We start from the raw sequence: 19,850 nt of genomic DNA on the forward strand, positions 1-19,850 counted from the left end.
TTGAAGATCTGTTTAATGGATACTCATTGCCTTATGTCAGTAAATAAACAGTGCAAGCAGACAAAAAAATAAAAAAACAAAAATCAGGCTGCTTACCTTTTCCTGATTACTTTGGTTATAGGCTTTCATTTTGACACAGTTTGACTACAGTGGTAGCAGTTTGACATTGGCGTCCCACAAAAGCTTGTTCAAACAGAATCTCAGTTATTTTTAAAAATTGCTCTTTAGTAATGTATTCTTAAAAAGCATGATACAACACACACACACACACACACACACACACACACACACACACACAAGAAGAAGAGGGATAATGTATCCTAGAGCAGACATTTGGGAGGAGAATTCTTTTGTTTATTATGAAGAGTCAAAATTGTGTGTTTGCTTAATGAAGCATAATTTTTTGCTGTCATGTTAAAAACTCTTTTTTTTCCTTCCAATCCATGGTACTGATAGCGGTGGACTTGCTGGAGAAGATGCTTGTACTGGACTCAGACAAGAGAATCACAGCGGCCCAAGCACTTGCACACGCCTACTTTGCCCAGTACCATGATCCTGATGATGAACCAGTGGCCGATCCTTATGATCAGTCCTTTGAAAGCAGGGACCTCCTTATAGATGAATGGAAGAGTAAGTCATAAGAGCAGGATTAACATCTAGTGTGAGGACTTAGATTTAAAAATCTTTCTTAGGTGAGCCACTAAGCAAAAGCTGTGGGAAAATAGAATTTCTGGTTATAACCGACTTGTTAAAACTTGTCACTAGTGTCTTTGATGCAGAACGAATATGTTTCCCTGATGGCAACTGTCTGTTGTAGATGATACTCACTGGACCTTTGAGGTGCTTCTGTCTGGTCTGATTTTGCACACAGCCCCTCACATCTGTATAGAGCTTTGAGGTTCTCAGAATCTGCATTTACAACATCTCTCTAAGTAGGGAATAAGGTATTTTTATAGTTTTACAGTTGATAGAACTATAGAATTACAGTTTTACAATTGATGGAGAGTTTTTATCTTGTCTGTTACCTTAGACCTAGTTAGGGACACAGCCAGAAATGGAGCCTATGTCTCCTCTATGTCCAATCTCAAAGTCTTTCCATAAAACACACATTCAGAACTCCAGTTAAATCCCCAAGCCAAAATTACCTGTTGCTATAGCTTGCAGGAGTGCTCTGTTATTCCTGAGCACCTGCTCCAGAGAACTTTAAAGAGGAGACACTGAGGAATAAAACAAATAAGTAAAAATAGTTCTTTCACGTGTATCACTGAACTGCCATGTAATCACACGTTCCATTAGGATAGGCACATAAGCAATGAGGCGGTTCTTTGAAGTCACCCATCAAACCATTAGCCTGCACGGGGAGGAAGGATCTCGAGCTTAGAAGCTTCGAGTGCTTGCCAGTGAAGAGAATCATCTAAACCCTCACATCCTACTTTTCCTTCCCAATTTCCAGGCCTGACCTACGATGAAGTCATCAGCTTTGTGCCCCCACCCCTTGACCAAGAAGAGATGGAATCCTGAGCACCTGGTTTCTGTTTTGTTGATCCCACTTCACTGTGAGGGGAAGGCCTTTTCATGGGAACTCTCCAAATATCATTCAAGTGCCTCTTGTTGCAAAGATTTCCTCCATGGTGGAAGGGGTGTGTGTGCGTGCGTGTGTGTGTGTGTGTGTGTATGTGTGTGCGCGCGTGCGTGTGTGTGCGTGTGTGTGTATGTGTGCGCTCCTGTGCGTGTGCATGTGTGTGTCTGTGGGGGGTGGGGGGTAAGAATATGAGCAAACTATGATCACAGTGACTTCACGTGGGGTTCCAGAAGCTCTGTGGCAGCCACTGCTTGCTCTTTGTGAGAGTCAGCTCAGGCAGGCGAGAGCTGCCCTCTGGTTAGGGTTTGTCAAATGCAAAGTAAAAAATATTAAACGTCCCAGATCCCAGCCATGCTTTTGCCATTTTGGCCTCTCCTGTGGCCCCGCCTTGCGGTGGGGGGTAGACGCGCCTGCATCCCACAGTGGCACAGAGAAGGGGCTCACACTTTCTGGCTGCTTCAGAAGCCGTCCCTCAGCGACACACGCAGCCGAAAAGGACCAACTGGCTTCTGTGCACTAGTCTGTGATTGACTTTGCTTAGTATGAGTCTCAGAACTCAGCAGGTATGTCTGAAACTGTAAATATGCTTGTGCCTTAAAAGGAGAGAAGAAAGTGTAGGCAGGCAGTTCGAGAGCGCGGCAGATGAACGTTCTGAGCCAGGCAAGTAGTCAGGTTGTTGGACGGCCACTCGTGAACTCAAAGTAACCAGGGAGCCCCTGGAGGCATCGTGTGTGCATGTGCGAGCATGCGTGTGTGTGCTTCTCTCCCCCTCGCCCCCCAGGTGTTGCCCTCTCTCTGCTCGCCCCCGACCTTCAGTGCCGAGGTCTCACGCATATCGGCCCCAGCAGGCAGAAGCCGGTTCTTGCTGTCAGTGTACTTCCTGTGTGCTCTTTATTCCCAGCAGAGTGATGATGTGTTTTGCACGTCTTGCTAGTTGAGCATGCACAGCTGCTTGTCTGTTCTCTTCAGGAGGCCCTGGTGCCTGGCAGGTTTGCCGGTGAAGACTTCTTGGGTAGTTCAGAGCCCACGTCACCTCGGCCGATGCCACGGGCAGGTGACATCCTCTCTCCAGTCCCAGTGCTATTTTGTGTTGAACACAATTGATACTCTAGGTGCTTTTGATGTGAAAACTATGAAGAAATGGAACAGATGGGTGGATAGCATTTTCACTCTTGCCGTCTGGTTTTTGACAAACTATTTATAGGGAACCGTCACGGGAAAGATCAGGGCTCTTCCCGGGAATATCTCAGACTTTGAAAAACAAATTGTTCTCTTCACTCCCAATAGCCAATGCTAAGAAATGCTGAAAATCAAAGTGAAAAATAAAAACTCATGAGGCCAGAAACTCCTTTTGCTATCTTTGTCTAAACGTGGTTATTAGAGAAGTAACGAGGTGTCTTTTCCACCCGTCTTTGGGAGAGGGTCTTCTTGGCAGCTTAACATTGAAATCTTGGTCTTGGTTTGGGGAGAAAAAAATTTTGTTTCAGAATTTTGTATATTGCAGGAATCCTTTGAGAATGTGATTCCATTTGATGGGGAGAAAGGGCAAATTATTCTAATATTTTGTATTTTCAACTTCATAAAGATGAAATATCCTCAGGGGTAGAGAAGAGTTGCTTCCTTAATTTTCTGAATTTCAGGCATCTTGTGCCCCCTAAGGGCCCACGTATTTAAACCTTTTGTGAAATAAGAAAGCGTAAAGCCACTTCCACTGTTGGTGGCGCGACAAAATCTTGTATTTGGGACAAGGTGTATCCATTTCTGTATCACAGTGCCGTGGTGCATGCCCTCCGGAGGGACAGGGAGCTCCCCTGAGTCAGCTGTGGAGCGAGAAGGAAGGAGGCAGGCTGATGGTGACCGCACCTCACCTGAGATTCTCCCCCTCTTTAAAGAAAAATGGACGCAAAGGCCTCATCTCCTTTATGTGCAGTTCAAATCCTCACAATCCACAGCAAGATGAATTTTATCGGCCGTGTCTGATTGTAAATGCTAGTGTGATTTCCTGAAGAAATACTGCTCTGAGTATTTTTCATAAAGGTCTTTGCACATGTGATTGTGTATGTGTTAGGAGTCTGAATATGCTCCAGGAGCCTGGACTCGGCTGGAGCCTATGGAACAGCTCGTTGGTTTCTGAGCATCAGGCTCCCATCTCCTGATTTCTCTGAACAGAAAGCAAAAGAGAGAATGAGGGAAACTGCTATTGTATTTGTATTCATGAACTTGGCTGTAATCAGTTATGCCGTATAGGATGTCATACAATACCACTGGTTAAAATAAAGCCTATTTTTCAAATTTAGTGAGTTTCTCGAGTTTCTTATATTTTTATGTTGATTGCATTTTATTTAGTGCACAATATGGCATCATATCGATGTTCTTTCCATTGTGGCCTGGCGTACGTTTCTGATAGATCTTAATATTACTCCTGAAATTTAGAAGACACTTACAGAGGTCCTTAGTTGTCCACTTTATGGTGAAGCAGATCTGAGTCACTGATGGGACGGATAGAGCAAATCGCAAATAAGGTATAACACAGCAGGCTCTGTATTACTACGCTTGGGTGTCAGAGTAGCCCAGGACAGGGGTCCGCAAAGTATGACCCCAGAGCCAGATCCAGTCTACCGCCTGTCTCTGTAAAGCCCACTAAAAATGGTTTTTACATTTTTAAGTGGTTGGGATCAAAAGAACAGTATTTTTGTAGCGTGTGAAAAATAATATTAAGATTCAAATTTCAATGTCTGTAAGTAACATTTTATCAGAACACAGTCACACATTTATGTATTTTCTATGGCTGCTTTTGTGCTGCAGTGACAAAGTTGAGTCGTTGCAGCAGAGGCCATACAGCTCACAGAGTCTAAACAATTCACTCTCTGGCCCTTTACAGAAAAAGTTTGCCGACCCCTAGCCTAGGACTTCAGTCTCCTCATGTGTAAAATGAAGTTTGTTTAAGTAGTTGTTTGGGTTCTTTTCAGCTTTGACATTCTATCTGTAGAAAGTATATTTTCATTTGGAAATTGCCAGAGAGAAGGTTGCATGTGTACCTATATATGTATATTGTTTATAGATTTTTAAGCAATCTGTTTTATGACTCATTTATCTTATGACCCCTGACAGTATTCCTCAAAACAAGTGACTTGCACCACAGGATTAAAGGTCCATGAGGTCTCGTGGCTGTTTTCAGGGCCTGTGTCCGTGTGTGCTTCCTTTCTCAGTGGCCGAGGAATGCTGACAGGTGTCCCAGGCTGGATTGTCGAGGCCCAGCCTGCGAGGATATCGAGCGTGTGCAGCTGGGTATTCTGTCCTGCGGTGTGTGGTCCCAGGCTGGCAGCTGGGAATAATGGCAGAAGGCAAACTGAGCACAGACTCTTTGTTTCATCCTGTCCTCATCCGCTTCTTAAGAGGGTAAAAGGAAAGGGACCCAGTTGTCACACGTGATATATAAGCCCCTGCAAGGATCAGACAGTTGCAGGAAATATTTTGCCTTTGCATACCAGGCACGAGTGCTGTGACTCAGCCTTCCTCCTAGGCTTCTGAGTGGGTGCTGCCTGGTGGCTCAAGAGAATGGACACCAGAGAGAGCTCCCTAAAGTGAACCCACTGAAAATGGGGACCAGAATCTCCTAGTACGTGGTGGGGATTGGAGGACAGGGGAAGTCTGTTTGGGACGATCATGAAAACTGAGCAGAATTGCAAAAGCATATTCATAATTTCAGATAGGCTTTTGTCATGAACAAAGAACAAAATGTTTCTCACGTGACACCGTCTTTAACAGCCTGCGGTATCCTTCCCATTTTGATTTTTGCAGCACAATCAGAGGGGGAATTTGGGCAAGAATATTTGAGGCTTCCTCAGTTTTCCTAAAGACCTCAATCTTTTGATACATTGTTCTTTTTTCTAAGTCTCTCTTGGTGATCACTTTATTACTTTTCCCTTTTTATTGGCCGGTCGGAGTCCGCCAGATCCACATTTTTGAGATTTAAGCAGTTTTCGAGCGTTATCAAGTTTATCAAATCTTTTTTACAAAATCTTTTGCAAGATTTACTTGCTGCAGTTAATCTGCCTTATATTTGTGTCATTGGTCATATGCGTACAACGTAATTAGAGACTAACAGAAGACTAGGATGGGTAGGATAGACACTCTGGGTTCAGATGCTTATGAAGCAAAAAGGGACAGATTTTCTAAGTAGTCCGTTAACTAGTTCAATGTGCTTGTGTGATGACCTTCACTTCTCTGTACGATCTGATAGCTACGAGGACTTAGCTACCAAATATGCAAATGAAGACCTTTTTAATAATACAGATATGTCTTAACATATGCTTTGGACTTAACACACTTCTCACAAGTGCACGAATGAAAAAATAAAAGGTCACTCGGGGTCTTGTTCTTTGCGATAGCAAAATATTGACATTTCTGCCAATGAGAACTTGAATAACATGGCCATCTTACAGTGGAAAACCATATATGGAGACGGGTACATGTGCAGGATATATTAGGAGCGAGAGAAGGTAAGTGGCAAACAGAAGAAAGATATTGTGTGTGTGTGTGCGTGTGTGTGTGTGTGTGTGTGTGTGTGTGTGTGAGAGACCCGGAGAACCATCCCCCAATTTCACTTTTGCCAGGGTCAGAGCCCAACTTTCCAAGACAGGAGAACACAGGGTGGAAAGGGGCTGCACCCAGCTGTGGGGCCTCTTGACAAGCATAACACCACCACTCCTGTGTAGCCGGATTCTGCCCCCAGCTGAGAGCCCTGGGTAGTTTCTTCCCTAGTAGAAGAGTGTATCGGGGGGGATCTGAAGCAGGATTTTTCAGTTTTTGACACTATTGGCATCCGGGGTCACATTGTTACTTGTCGAGGCAGACCTGCGCATTGTAGGTTGTCAAACAGCATCCCTGACTTCTGCTCACATCATGACAGTCGCATGCATGCTCCCTTCTCTCCCAGTTATGACAGCCAGAAATGTCTCCGGACATTGCCAAATGTCCCCTGGTGCAAAATCATCCCTGGTTAAGAACCACTGGTCTAACGCTGAGACACCTCGGGGAACGTGACTGGCTAAGTCAGTAGATCATGTGGCTCTTTGATCTGGGGCTGTGAGTCAAAGCCCCACATTGGGCTTGGAGCTTGCTTTATTTTTTTTTAAATGTTTTATTTATTTTTGAGAGAGAGAGAGTATAAGCGGGGGAGGGGCAGAGAGAGAGGGAGACACAATGTGAAGCAGGCTCCAGGCTCCGAGCTGTCAGCACAGGGCTCAACGCGGGGCTCGAACTCACGAACTGTGAGATCATGACCTGAGCTGACTGAGCCACCCAGGCGCCCCATACTTGGAGCTTACTTTAAAACAAAACAAACAAAAATAAATAATAATAAAGCTGGGACACCTCTAGTCTTGCAGAATAACAAAGAGCCTTTCCTTTTTTCTTTCTTTATTTTTGAGAGAGAGAATGAGCAGAGGAGGGGCAGAGAGAGGGAGAGGGAGGATCCGAAGTGGGCTCCGTGCTGACAGCAGAGAGCCCAATGCGGGGCTCCAACCCATGAACCATGAGATCACAACCTGAGCCAAAGTCGGACACTTAACCGACTCAGCCACCCAGGCGCCCCACAAAGACCCTTTTCTTGAAGAAATAATTGAAGGTTAACACCTACTAACCTATTCTCAATGTAGGAAAGGGCTTTTTAAAAACTGGAGATCTTTTTTGGAGAAAAGGATAGTTCAGAAGAAGGTATGCTTGATACTGGATTAAGGCTATTCCATTTCTCAAAAAAAGAAAAAGGAAGTGGGTGTCGAGTGGATACAATTATTCTTTGTTCAGAAGCTTTTGGGCCATTGCCACAGCCAGAAAATGTATTAATTAAACTGGGGTACGACTGCAAGATTTTCTTAGGCAGGTGTGGGTTACAGTGGAAAGCAATACTGGGTTTTGAAGCCATAAATCTCAGGTTCAAATCCTGACTCAAGCTTTTGTCAGGTATGTGATGCTGGGATAATAGCTTTTCGTTTTCAGGTGACTGAAGATTTGTAAATGAACAAAATAACAAGCCTCTGTGCCCAGTATGCTGTGGACACTCAAGATACTGGTTAGTTTGCATCTCTCTTGAACTGACCTTGGGCATTGAGGCTGTTCTATTAGAGTGAGTGTGAGAGTGTCCTCCCCACAGTGTGAGCTTTTCTTTTTTTTTTTTTTATGTTTATTTTATTTTTGAGGGGGAGGGGTGAGGGGCAGAGAGAGAGGAGACACAGAATCCAAAGCAGGCTCCAGGTTCTGAGCTGTGAGCACAGAGCCTGACGTGGGGCTTGAACCCACGAACCGCGAGATCATGACCTGAGCAGAAGTCAGTGCTTAACTGACCGAGCCATTCGGGTGCCCCTGCAGTGTGAGCTTCTGAAGCCACCTGGGAGGAGAGCTCCCTGGACGAGATAGTCCAGGGCCTAGCTCCAGGGAGGTTTCTGGAAAACTCCTATTATTGAGGCCAGAGGCTGTGGCCTGAGTACCCATCGCCAGCAGGACACTGTTGTACTGCAAAACTTCTTGATCCGTTCAGTTGGGAGAATGTGCTTCATGTAGAAGTCATTAAGCAATTAAGGAAGTAACCTTAAGTCCAATTTTGCAATGAAGAAAATATATAAACACCACCACCTTTTGAGTGTCGTTTGACGGTGGGCACAAAGATGTAAAACCACAGGGCCAACCTGGCCCCTTGGCAAAGAACAGTGGCTCTCAAGTCTTTATCAGATCCAACATGCTTTTGCATAACTAATATCTTGAGACATTCTTCTTATGATCCTGAAGTGAAATTCATAGACAACGCACACATACACACACGCACACGCACACACACACACACGATTTCAAAGCTGATAGAACGATCTAATATAAATGATGGATACAGAAAAAAAGATACACTTCAACATGCTAATGCTCAAGCATAACCACATAAGAGACATACTGAAGCAGGGGCACCTGGGTGGCTCAGTCAGTGAAGCTTCTGACTTAGGCTCATGTCATGATCTCACGGCTCATGAGTTCAAGCCCCGTGTCGGGCTCTGGGCTGACAGCTCAGGGCCTGGAGCCTGCTTCGGATTCTGTGTCTCCTTCTCTCTCGAACCCTCCCCTGCTCACGCTCTGTCTCTCTCTCTCCGAAAATAAAATAAAATTTTTAAAAAGAAAATAAATATATAAATAAAAGACATACGGAAGCAGTTAGGTACTTGCTCCTAAACCTAGAATCGTGTTGAATGTGACCACTGTGTCGTGTTGTCTTGGCAACTCAAATGCCATGATGGACTGCTGTCGGTCATGTGACTTTCTGAAATTGGGGGACAACTGTTGGTAAAATTTCAAATGAAACAAGTATAATCTTTTTTCATATACTCAGTTGTGATCCTGGAAATTTTAAGTACATACACAAAAAACCACCAAACAGAAAAACCAACGAGCCTGTGTTTTACACATAAAGTCAAGTTACAGCCTAGGCTCAGATAACCATAAATAGGTTTTTCCACCCCTGTGAATGTCCGGCAGGATGTATTTTGTCATATGAAGCAATTCCCGTTGAGAATCTCACCCTGCAGGATGCCTCCTGTGCGCTACGTATCAGAAAGCTCTGGTCGTTGCAACAACCAAAAATGCAACGGCTTCCAAAGGTCACCCTTTGAGAACGGCTGACATAGAAATGACTCAAGGGCTGTAGAGCCTTAAGCAGCGAAACCTCCATGTTGATGATCTGACTTCCTCTTCTCCCCTGTCGGTTCCCCGCCTTCCCTGCTAAAAAGCAGTTACTGACCCCTCCTGTATGCTAAGCAATTGATATCCTTACTTATATAGTCTCTACAAGTAACGTCTCAGAGCCTCATCCCGAGTCACGTGGCTGCTGACGCTGGATTCAAAAATCAAAAATCGCCATTGAAGGACTCCCAGCTCCACAGTTTTGCAGCATTGACATTAGACACGCCCCTCCTGGTTTCCGAAAGAAAATGAAAACTGTATTCCTTCTGCATAGTTTCCCTAAGGACTTGCTGGCTGAAAAGAGGAGAGGAGTGAAAAGGACACCAGTGTCCACGGCAGCCACAGCCGGGCACTTGGTGCCTCACCTCACTCAGGGCACCCTGGGCGTCTCCCAGGCCCCAGTCCCCTCTCCCTTGCCTTCTTGCTCACCTGGGATGGAAAGGTACCTCCAGCGCTCGGGAGAGAAGTGGGTCTGAGGACGAGCTGCATGCAGCTACCTGTGCCCCCCTTCAGTGCTTCTGTCCCCAGCTGTCACTTCTCCCTCCCTCGCTAAGGCGGTACTCTTCGTAGAATGCCACCATGTAGAATGCCACCATGTGTTTTAAGCCTTGTCTCCTCTGGTCTTTGTGCATGGCGTTCCCTCTGTGCAGAACCCCCTGCCTCGTTCTTCACTCCTCCAGGCTGGCTATCCATACCACTCCCTCCGCAAACCTTCCCTGGCCATCCCCCAGCTTGGATTAGCGGTCCCTTCCGGGTGCCGCTTGTGCGTGTCTGCATTGATCTGTGGTGGCCCTGGCCATGTTTTGTCACGGCCTGATGTTTGTATCACCCGCTCGAGAGCAAAAACCCGCAAAGGTCAAGGACACAGGCTCTGGAAACAGTCTGCGTGGGTCTGAGGCCCAGCCCCTCTCTCTCCAAGTGGTACGATCTTGAGTAAATTACTTCATCTTTCGGAACCTACCTCAGAGGGTTGTGGTGAGGATAAAATGAGTTAAGGCACGTTAAATGCTCAATGGCATCCATTAAACGCTCAATAAATGTTAGTTCGGGGCTGTACGTCCTCAAGGGCACAAGCCATCTTATTTGCGACTGTGTCCCATCACCTAGCATGGTGCCTGACACACAACAGGCGGCCGATCTTTACTGACTGCGTCACTGAATGACTATCATCTTTTAATCGCTTGCAAATCATCTTGTCCTCTGCTTCCCGTTTGTATAATCAACAGTCTTTCCGAGCAAAGACCATCAAAAGAAAGATACTAAATATGCACAGATTACCTGCCCTAAGAAACGGTGCGGTGTGGAAGTTTCCAGCTCAGGAACGGCCAAGTTTCAGGATAAATGGACTCTGATCCTCTTGGCTGCATCTCGCTGTATGACTCGAGTCGGAGGCACCGCAGTTTAATGAATTGGAACAAGAATCTAAAGATGATTGAAGGTAGCTGATGGCCATGATCCAGATACTTCCTACTGTTTCCCCATCCATCTGCCACCTTCAAATGAAAATATCAGGGAGAAAGAAGGGGAAGTTGGAAGTCATTGTGGTATCTCGCACCCTCATTCAATTTCACAGACATCTGTTGGGTCAGGCACTGGGAACACGAGAAAGACTAAAAGTCAGAGTCGTGCCCTCTTGGAGCTGACATCCTAATGGGGAAGAAGACAGTCGCGGGGGACGACAGTACCACTCCCCTGGCACCCCAAGAACAGCACGTCTGAGGGCTCATTGCTGGTGGCCGTTTCTGGGCCGGGTGCACCTCTTGCTCCCCCTCCCAGGCGCGCGGCCGACGCTGTGCGACTTTCTCATGGGAGTCCTAGGCCTGTGTGTCCCCGACCTCGTTAGCGGGCTCCACCTGGCGGGCGGGGCTGCCAATGCAGTCATCTGTTTCCGGCTGTGAGGTGTAAAGCCAGCATCCGCTGCCGCGACACGAAGACCCGTTTCCCCTCGGCCATGGCTCGGGTATGACACAGGCCATGGGCCCCGTACCGAAAACCCACACCCGCAGCTCCGTCCAGTGCCAGAGGCAGTGACTACCTGGTAATGACTGCTGACAGATGCTTGCGGTGAGGCGTGTTCCCATCTGGAGGCTGTTCTGCCGCGGACGAGTCCCACCCGCTCCCCAGTTAGGAAACCCCCCAGCGCGCACGCGCGGGGCCTCCCCCCAGCCTCCAGTCACGTGACCCCTCCAGCTGTTTCTGTAACTTGCACCAAACACACCAGTCGCACACGACTTTTTCTAACTACCACTATTCTTTTGTGACCACGAAACCTGTTTCCCTGTTGACCATTTTTTGTTTTTTTTCCGTTTATTTTTTTTATTTATGAGGGTGGGGCAGTGTGTGAGCACGAGAGGGACAGAGAGAGAGGGAGAGAGAATCCCAGGCAGGCTCCGCGCTGGCACCGAGGAGCCCGACGCCGGGCTCGGTCCCACGAACCGTGTGAGATCATGACCTGCGCGGAAATCAGCAGTCGGACGCTTAACCGCCTGAGCCGCCCAGGTGCCCCTGTTGACAAAATTTTAAATGCAGCTACCTGGCGTCCATTATCCCACTTCCCAGAAATAAGAGCTGTTGACAGGGTGGTTTAACTTCTAGAAGATTTTCTAAATCTGTAAAAACACATTCTACGGAGGTGACGCATGTCAGTCAGTCATCTGTGTCAGTAAATGGTGTGGAGACAACTGGACAGTTACTTTCTTCCATTAGCTGTAATCACTTCCAGACAAACCAAAGATCTGAATGGAGAAGGGCTTTTGAAGCATGTCACAAACCCCAGAAATCATAAAGGAAAAGGCTAATGCATTCGACTACACCAAGGCTGTGAGTAAAACTTGCACTGGTTGGAAGAAGTTTGGCAGGACTTAGCAAGGGTAGAAGCTGCATATATACCTGATAACTCCGCATCTGCTTCTAGGTCATTGTTCTGGAGAAACTTCCCCACTGGGCTCAAGGAAATGAATACTGGGGCCTCTTCACTCAGCATTATGTGTAATAGAAAAAAACAGACAAACGGGGCGGGGGGGCGCCTGGCTGACTCCGTCGGTGGAACGTGCGACTCTTGATCTCGGGGTTGTGAGTTCGAGCCCCACGTTGGGTGTAGAGATTGCTTAAAATAAGCGGCAGTATGTTCCTACGACAAAATCCTACACAGCGGTGAGAGCAAATGTACTAGAAGGACTCTCTGCCTCCTCCCAGGTTTTGTCTGTCTGACGTGGGGCAGGGTCCGGAGGCATTTTTGGTTGTCGCAACTTGGGGGTGAGGGGTGAGCTGCTGGCATCTAGTGGGTAGATGCCAGGGCTCTGCTATGATGCGCTGGACAGCGCCCCCATTCCCCCCCCCCCCCCCCCGCCAAAAAAAAGAATTACCAGGCCCCAAGTGTCGCTGGTGCCGAGGTTGAGAAATCTCGAGCTAGTCTGAATCAACATGGGCAGACCTCGCCACCAATCTTGAGTGAAAAGGGAAGTTGCAGCGTGATCCAGTTTGATATTTTTACAGATACATATATAGCACAAGTAAAAAATCACATATGGGAATAATGCACACCCACTCTGCAAATCTGGAACAATCCGTCCAGGCCCTTTTTTCCTTTTTTTCTCACGATGCTGGAAAGTTCTCTTTATTGCTACAGATGATAAACAACACTGATAAGTATGTGCCCCCTTGTCCGTTTTATGTCGACTAAATTGACAGCTACGGAATCCCCAGGATAAAGGAGGCTCACGTTTTCACCCCTTACATCTAAGGGGTTGTTCAACGTTCTCCTAAAAGCTTGTACCAATTTACATTCCCACCTGCAGGTGACAGTGTGTTCTCATTTCCTGTTTTGCTCTGCCTCCTTCACGAGGGTGTGAGTTTCTTGAGGACAGAGGCTGTGACATTTGTCCGTGTATCTTCACCGTCCTGATAGGCGCTCGGTAAAATTCAGTGGAATGGATTAAGGCTTTACGACACATTGCTCAGTAGGTTCGGAGGACAGAGAGAAATAAAACATAGCCTCAAGACAGGCAGTTTAGTCTGGTTTGAATGTCAACTGACAGTTCAAGTTCTCACTGCCTGCTGTGTCCTACAGGAGTCAGAGGAGGAGAACGCACTTGGGTAGGAGCGGCCAGGCAAAGCCAGCCCCAGGAAGTGCTACTGAGCCAGGCCTTGAGGCACGAGGGTCCCTCCCCACCCTTGGAGAAGCAGAAGATGGGCATTCCAGAAAGATTGGCATTCCAGGAAGGCAACAGCTCAGGCAAAGGTATGGTGCCAGGGATGAGTAAGGCACGTTGTCTGCGCCCCGACGCCATGGAGGATCCGGTTAGCCAGAAAGGCAGGGCCCGGATGACGGCAAGCTTTGTCCAACAGGCTAAGGAGTTTTAACGTTTTCCCCCGGAGGCAAGAGGGAGCTACCAGGGGTGGGGAGTGTCGCGGAGGAAAGGCTGCTGTAACCAGGAGGACCAACCACAGCTGGGCTGCCGGTCACACCTGCGCTGGGCCGCTGGCCCGCTGGTGCACAGTCTGCTCGGCGGCGGGCGACCGAAGCCAGATCCCGCCCTGGGCGAGGGAGGGCGGCCTCACCGAAGTGCGAGGGTCCCGGGAGGGCCTGGGAGGCACAGGCCAGGGAGCAGCGCAGTCCCTGGGCCCAGCGGCCCAGCTGGGGGTTCGTGCCGCACATCCCACCTACCCCTGTTGCCGCATCTTTGCCGACAGCGCTGGGGCCCGCTGGTTGTGGCTCTCGACAGCTGACGTCGAGCACCTCTTCTCGACTCCATGTTCGGCGACATCACGTTGGTGGCTTGAATTTGGCCGTGATGGAAGGATTATGCCACAAATCAGTAAGCGCTAGGCACTGGGCCCCCCCCCCTCCTCCCACCTCCACCCCGTGCCAGTTTTCTAGCACACCACTGGCCGTTTCCTTCTAGAAACAAGGGAGATTCAGGGATTAGATAGGGAGGATAGGAAAGGAGATTCTTGTTTAGGGAACCTTTAGGAAGATAAGTGCGTGGCCAAACAACAGAGACGCCATCTGGGATTGTAAATTCAGATTCCTAAAAGGCAAAGGCTGGGCCTTCAGGGGCGCTGTCCAGTGCAGTTCAGCACAGTGGTTACCAGCGCGGACGGTTGAGACGGCCCCAGACTTGACTCTTGGCTCTGTTCCTTACCAGCTGTGTGACCTTGGGTGAGTCACTTTGCCTCTCTGTGCCTCATGTTTTTCATATACAAAATGGAGGGTATTATTAACCCATCTCTTAAGGTTCTTAAGGGGACCGAATGAGTTACATATGGATAAAGCTCTTGGAACAGTTTTTGGCAAGTAATTTGCGCTCTATCAATATTTGTTAAGTACAAAAAATAGAAAGCTGAAGTACCCAAAGAAGCAGAACTGGAACCAGAGCCCAAACTTCTGTCATGGCGGGTAGTCCTACTCGTCTTATCTGGCTTTCTTTGACCCTGACAAGGGTTGTGGGTTTCCTGGAGATGATTCATGTGTCCTAGTGTTGGATGTTTACACAGAAGGGGTGGAGCAGGCGGGCCCAGTGGCCTCTGCCCTGGAAGGGCAGGTTGTCGAGATGGCCTCCAGGGCACACAGCCTCCTCTGCCCAAAGCAGAGCACACAGGGACCCAGGCAGGATGGTGACCCCATTACCCCAGTTTGGCAGATCGTCGAGCTGGGACTGCCCCAGGCCCGAAGGTAAGTTCGGCCAACCTGTCAGTTGCAAACAAAGAAGACAGAGTTGCACAGTTGTAATAGCAGCTTCTGCTGAAAACCCCCACTACGTACCCGCCATTCAGCCAGCGACTGTATGCAGGGCACTGTTCTAGGACCTTGGGATTCAGCAATGGGAAAAATCATCAAAACCCCTATTCCCTAACCCTGATGTTCCAGCGGAGGCAGGCGGATAATAAACGAGTGAATTGAGAGCTATAGAAGGTCTTCAAGGAAAATGAGGGCGGGAAAGCAGGTGGGGCATGGCTTGCAATGGGGTCAAGGAGGACACTCAGAGGAGGGGACATGTGAGCAGTCCTGAAGGATGAGAGGGAGCAAACAGGAAACCAGAGTCTCATCAAATCCTCCTGCGTGTCCTGGCTAAGTGGGCGTTGCTCTCCAATCTTACCGATGAGGAAGCTCAGAGACATGCATTCACCCACTCAAGGTCAAACAGCCTGTAAGTATTGACCCAGGATTCAAACCCACCTCTGCCTCCTGGTCCTTGTCGACCTCTCCACTGGCTCCCAGGAGTATACCCAAAGACACTGTGGTCATCACAAAGCCTGGGTGTGTGTGGTGCGGGGAAGCCAGGGTCACGGGGGTAGGAAGGGTATACAGTGGGGTACGGAGGCAAGCAGGTCTAGAGTTCACTCTTGAACACCCCCTGGAAGAGGTGAGCTTAGAGCTGAACTTTCAAGATCAGGAAGGAAGGGCAATTCCAAAGGGTAGAGGGTCTGGCTTCTCGACAGGGTCAGTGGGAGCAGTGAAGACCGTAGGGGGTGGGGGGACTGCTTTACAATGGAGGTTTGGTGCAGATTGTTGGTGACAGAAGAGGTCCCCAAGGTCAGGTTGTGTACCCTGGTTCTTAATCAAAAGCCTTTTACCACCACATGTAGGAGCTGGAGGGTCACACAAGCATAGAGCCCCTAGGCCTTGCCTCAGAGAGCAGTGAAATTCACAGTGTAGAGCCAAAATCCCTTCAGGATAGAGCATGTCCAACCAAACAGAGACCACACGTTCCAGACACTTCACGGGGGACCTGACTTCAAGCAGGGTCCCTCTACTGTTGCTTCCTCACTTCCACCTTTTGGGTCTTCAAACCACATTCCGGTCATTGCCTCTGAACCCGCAAGAGACGAAAATCTTTGGTTCGTTCATTCACTAGGTGTTTACTGAGCACTTACTGTGGAGTAGGCACAGGGCCAGGGGCTCAGCAGTGACCAAGATACTGCCGACCCAAGGACTCATTTGTCCGGTGGTGGAGGCAGACATTTCAATGGAGGACAGTGCAGATTAATTGAGATTACGACGAGCACCACAAAGGACAACGCAGATCAAATGGAGAAGTGTCCTCGGCATCCCTGGAGTGTCTCACCAGGCTGGCCCCAGGCCACATCTTCACAGGATTGGGTCAAGGGTGCAGGCTGGATAAAGAGAGACAGGTGTTGGGGTCGAGTGGAGGGCTGTATGGTGTAAGGAGGGGAAGTTCACCTTCCGGGTCCCAAGAAGGCCAGCTGGGAAGTGCCACTCCAGCAGAGCTGTCCCTAACCCCGCACTCCACCAGGGGGTGCTAAAACTGAGGGCAGGGAGGGGACCACGGCAGAGCGAAGGTGGCTGGGAAAAAGGCTCATTCAGTTGAGGGGCACCAGTGAGAAGGGGGAACCGATGTCCTGTTCTTGAGACGGATGTTCTGCTCAGGCCCTGAGTGGGCCCAGCCCCCCAGAAGAGGAAGAGGTGCTGGGGAAGATGGCCCAGTACCCAGATGGGGCCAGTGGGCTGCTCCCAGGTGTTGTGAGCTGGTCTCACCCACCTTCAGGGATGCTGAGGGAAGGGCGTGGCCAGGGTAGCACCAGATGGGGGAGCACAGGGGAAAAGTTTCAAAGGCAGGCGGGAGATGTGCACAGCTCACTCCTCCGTACATTCAGGTGTTGCTCACCTATCGCCTCCTCAGACGGACCTTCCCTGACTCCCTGCCCGAAAGAGCACCACCGTCCTTCTTTGTATCCTTACTCGGCAGTATTTTCTTCACAGTGCTTACCGCTACCTGACATTACATTTGCTTGAATCCCATGAAATGGTCAAATATCAGCAGTTTCATGTGGTTCAACCTAAGGCTAGAATTTGTTCATTGGTTTTCCCTCTGCTTCCCCCCTAGAATGTCAGCTCCACGCCACGGGTGGGGGGGGTGGGGATCTTTATCTGTTACTTTTTGGCCATGTGCCCAGAACCTGAATCAGTATCTGGCAGGCAATAAACATTGAGTGGATGGGCCAATGTGTCCTGGGGCTGGGTTAAAAAGAAGAGGGAGGGGGCAGGGACCAAGAAACAGACTCTCAACTACAGAGAACAAATTGATGGTTTCCAGAGGACAGGTGGGTGGGGGGATGGGTGAAACAGGTGATGGGGGTTAAGGAGGCCACTTGTGCTGAGCCCTGGGTGTTGTATGGAACTGCTGAATCACTATATTTTACACCTAAAACTAGTAGTACACCGTATGTTAACTAACTGGAATTTAAATACAAACATTAAAAGATAATCAAAGGCGGAGCCTGGGTGGCTCAGTTAAGGGTCTGACTTCTGCTCAGGTCATTATCTCACGGTTAATGAGTTCGAGCCCCGAGTTGGGCTCTCTGCTGTCAGCTCTGTCTCCCTCTCTCTCTGCCTCTCCCTCTCTCTCTCTCTCAAAAATAAATAAACACTTAAAAGTAATAATAAAAGCATGATAAGGGAGTAGGATGGGAGCAGAAGCCACCTAGGGAGTGGCTTCTGGGGCAGGGGGTGGGGGCTGGGGTGGAGCAGTGTGGGTCTGGCAACGGGAGGCAAAGCTGGATGACACTGGGGAAGGAGCCTCTGGAGGGCCACCTACCACGTGCCAGCCACTGAATTAGACACTTCTCCCAGCATCTCTTTTAGTCCTCGTGACGTCCCGTGAGGTGGGTCTTGTTACCAGCCCTGTTTTACAGATGAGGAAACTGAGGCTCAGAGAGGCTAACTTGTCCAAGGCTAGCTAAGCTAACAAGCCTCAGGGCAGCCCCCAAGCGTGGCCTTCCCTCTGCAATTCCCTACTTTGTCTCCATTTTGATTGTTTCGTGGAGTTTTGGAAGTCCCTAAGGAGCAGGGGAATCTCCCAAAGCTGGAACCAGAGCTCTGGGGACCCCTTGCTGTTTCATCCCGGCAGGAGCCCCAGGCCCATCATGGTTGCTCATTTCGTAGAGGTCTCCTGGCCAGCTGTGGTGAGGGTTTGAGTCATCGGCCCTGTGTTTGGGACAGAGGGGGCTCTAGTATTTGAGTGGCCGTGTGCCTGAGGCAAGATGGAGTCTGGGTGGCCAGGATAGGGGACACGGGCAGCCAGCCTCAATGTCCCATGAGGCTTTGTCTCCATTCTAAGAAACCAGTCACCAATCCCCCCAAAACCCACGCCCCTGCCCTCCAGAGGCTCACAGCGTCACCGGGAGACCACACTACAGCGACAGTCACTGCACAGGTGCTTGTCTGGTGTCGGGCCGCCTAGTTGGTGGTGAAACGTGCAGACTCTGGAGCAGGACAACAGGTTTGAAGACCCCATCCACCACCTTCTTGGTCTTGTGGGACTCTGGCCAAGAGGTGCCCCGGTCTCTCCATCTGTCCTAGGGGGAACGATAGCATCCTGACAAAGCAAAGCAGCCGTGATATCCGGGAGCTGCCTGGCCCAGCCAGGGCCTGGTGTGGCTCCCGCTGAACACGGACAGGGCCATCCGCCACCGTGATGGACCGAGACAAACACAAGAGAACTCCGGAATCACGTCTGAAAACAGACAAAACGTGAATAGCATCCAGGCCACAAAAACGACCAAACATCCCCCGGGCAGCTAATCCGAGTAAAGACTACTTCTCTACCGGTGACCAAGTTCTCTCCTCTTTCTAGCTGGCCTTCCTCCGAGGTAAGATGTAAGATCCCCAATCACAGAGTCACCTCCACTTCCTGACAGCCTCTAATCCAGATCAAAGTCCTGCTTCCCGAAACCCTCCACCAATCGCCCAACACAAACCCAAACATTATAGCGAGTCCTTTCCAGCACCCTGCTACCAAGACACCCCGTGGTTCCCCTGGTGTATGTTCCTCGCTGTGACGAGTAACAGACCTGGCTTGTTCACTCCCAGGTATGTTTCGAGTGATCTCTGGCTGGAGGCGCCGACGGTCCCCACCTGGTCGGGCACGTGGGATGATACACTCCCAGGACTCTTCAAATTTTTTTTTTTTTCAACGTTTTTTTTTTTATTTATTTTTGGGACAGAGAGAGACAGAGCATGAACGGGGGAGGGGCAGAGAGAGAGGGAGACACAGAATCGGAAACAGGCTCCAGGCTCCGAGCCATCAGCCCAGAGCCTGACGCGGGGCTCGAACTCACGGACCGCGAGATCGTGACCTGGCTGAAGTCGGACGCTTAACCGACTGCGCCACCCAGGCGCCCCAACCCAGGACTCTTCAGATATGTTTGCCCTGCTTTCCTTTCACTTCTGCTTTACAAGGAGGGCACTGAGACCCAGACAGGGGCGGTGGCTCTGCCCAGGGCCACACAGCTGGTAGTGCAGAGTCAGGGTGGAAAGCCAGGTCACGTTCCAAAGTTGTTTTCCTAACGCCCTTGCCTCGGCCTCGAGAAGGCAGAAACTAACATGACAACATAGGGCCAAGCATCTGGGAGGAGAAGAGCAGGGGGGTCTTGGGGCTGAAAGAGAAGAGAGCCCTGGGCGGCAGGAAGGAGCACCCAGGACGTCCTCAGTCACCCCCTGTGACTGCTCTCCCACGTGTGACTTCCCAGACTGGATCCTCCAAGGCATTTCTGTCCGAGGCCGCCCGGCTGCTGAGTAAACACA

At 49.4% G+C, this 19,850-nt stretch overlaps 2 protein-coding genes and 1 long non-coding RNA gene across 5 annotated transcripts in view; 2 read left to right on the forward strand and 1 right to left on the reverse strand.

Annotated features, from left to right (window-relative positions):
• MAPK14 (mitogen-activated protein kinase 14) overlaps nt 1–3,878 on the forward strand; it is a 74,776-nt gene extending 70,898 nt beyond the window's left edge. For 2 of the 3 annotated variants that reach the window (XM_058733714.1, XM_058733713.1), the window contains exons 11-12: nt 457–630; nt 1,454–3,878. In XM_058733714.1, the coding sequence (XP_058589697.1) occupies nt 457–630; nt 1,454–1,521 (242 nt within the window). In that variant the 3' untranslated portion in view covers nt 1,522–3,878. Of the gene's footprint in view, nt 1–456; nt 631–1,453 lie in introns of those variants that run through there. The other variant, XM_058733716.1, reaches the window with a different exon arrangement.
• Nucleotides 3,879–9,005: 5,127 nt separating this feature from the next.
• LOC131514108 (uncharacterized) lies at nt 9,006–11,450 on the reverse strand. The gene is made up of 3 exons (XR_009262937.1): nt 11,340–11,450; nt 10,583–10,797; nt 9,006–9,598 (listed from the first exon to the last, which is right to left on the reverse strand). It is a non-coding gene; the product is annotated as an uncharacterized LOC131514108 (long non-coding RNA).
• Nucleotides 11,451–12,064: 614 nt separating this feature from the next.
• LOC131515397 (uncharacterized) lies at nt 12,065–19,225 on the forward strand. Its single transcript, XM_058736142.1, has 4 exons — nt 12,065–12,124; nt 13,212–13,399; nt 13,652–14,121; nt 18,627–19,225. The coding sequence occupies exons 1-4, from the start codon at nt 12,065–12,067 to the stop codon at nt 18,644–18,646; spliced, it is 738 nt and encodes a 245-aa protein (XP_058592125.1). The 3' UTR covers nt 18,647–19,225.
• The last annotated feature ends 625 nt before the right edge of the window (nt 19,226–19,850 follow it).

The sequence above is a fragment of the Neofelis nebulosa genome, chromosome 6 (genome assembly GCF_028018385.1).
Source record: "Neofelis nebulosa isolate mNeoNeb1 chromosome 6, mNeoNeb1.pri, whole genome shotgun sequence".
Classification (NCBI taxonomy): domain Eukaryota; kingdom Metazoa; phylum Chordata; class Mammalia; order Carnivora; family Felidae; genus Neofelis; species Neofelis nebulosa.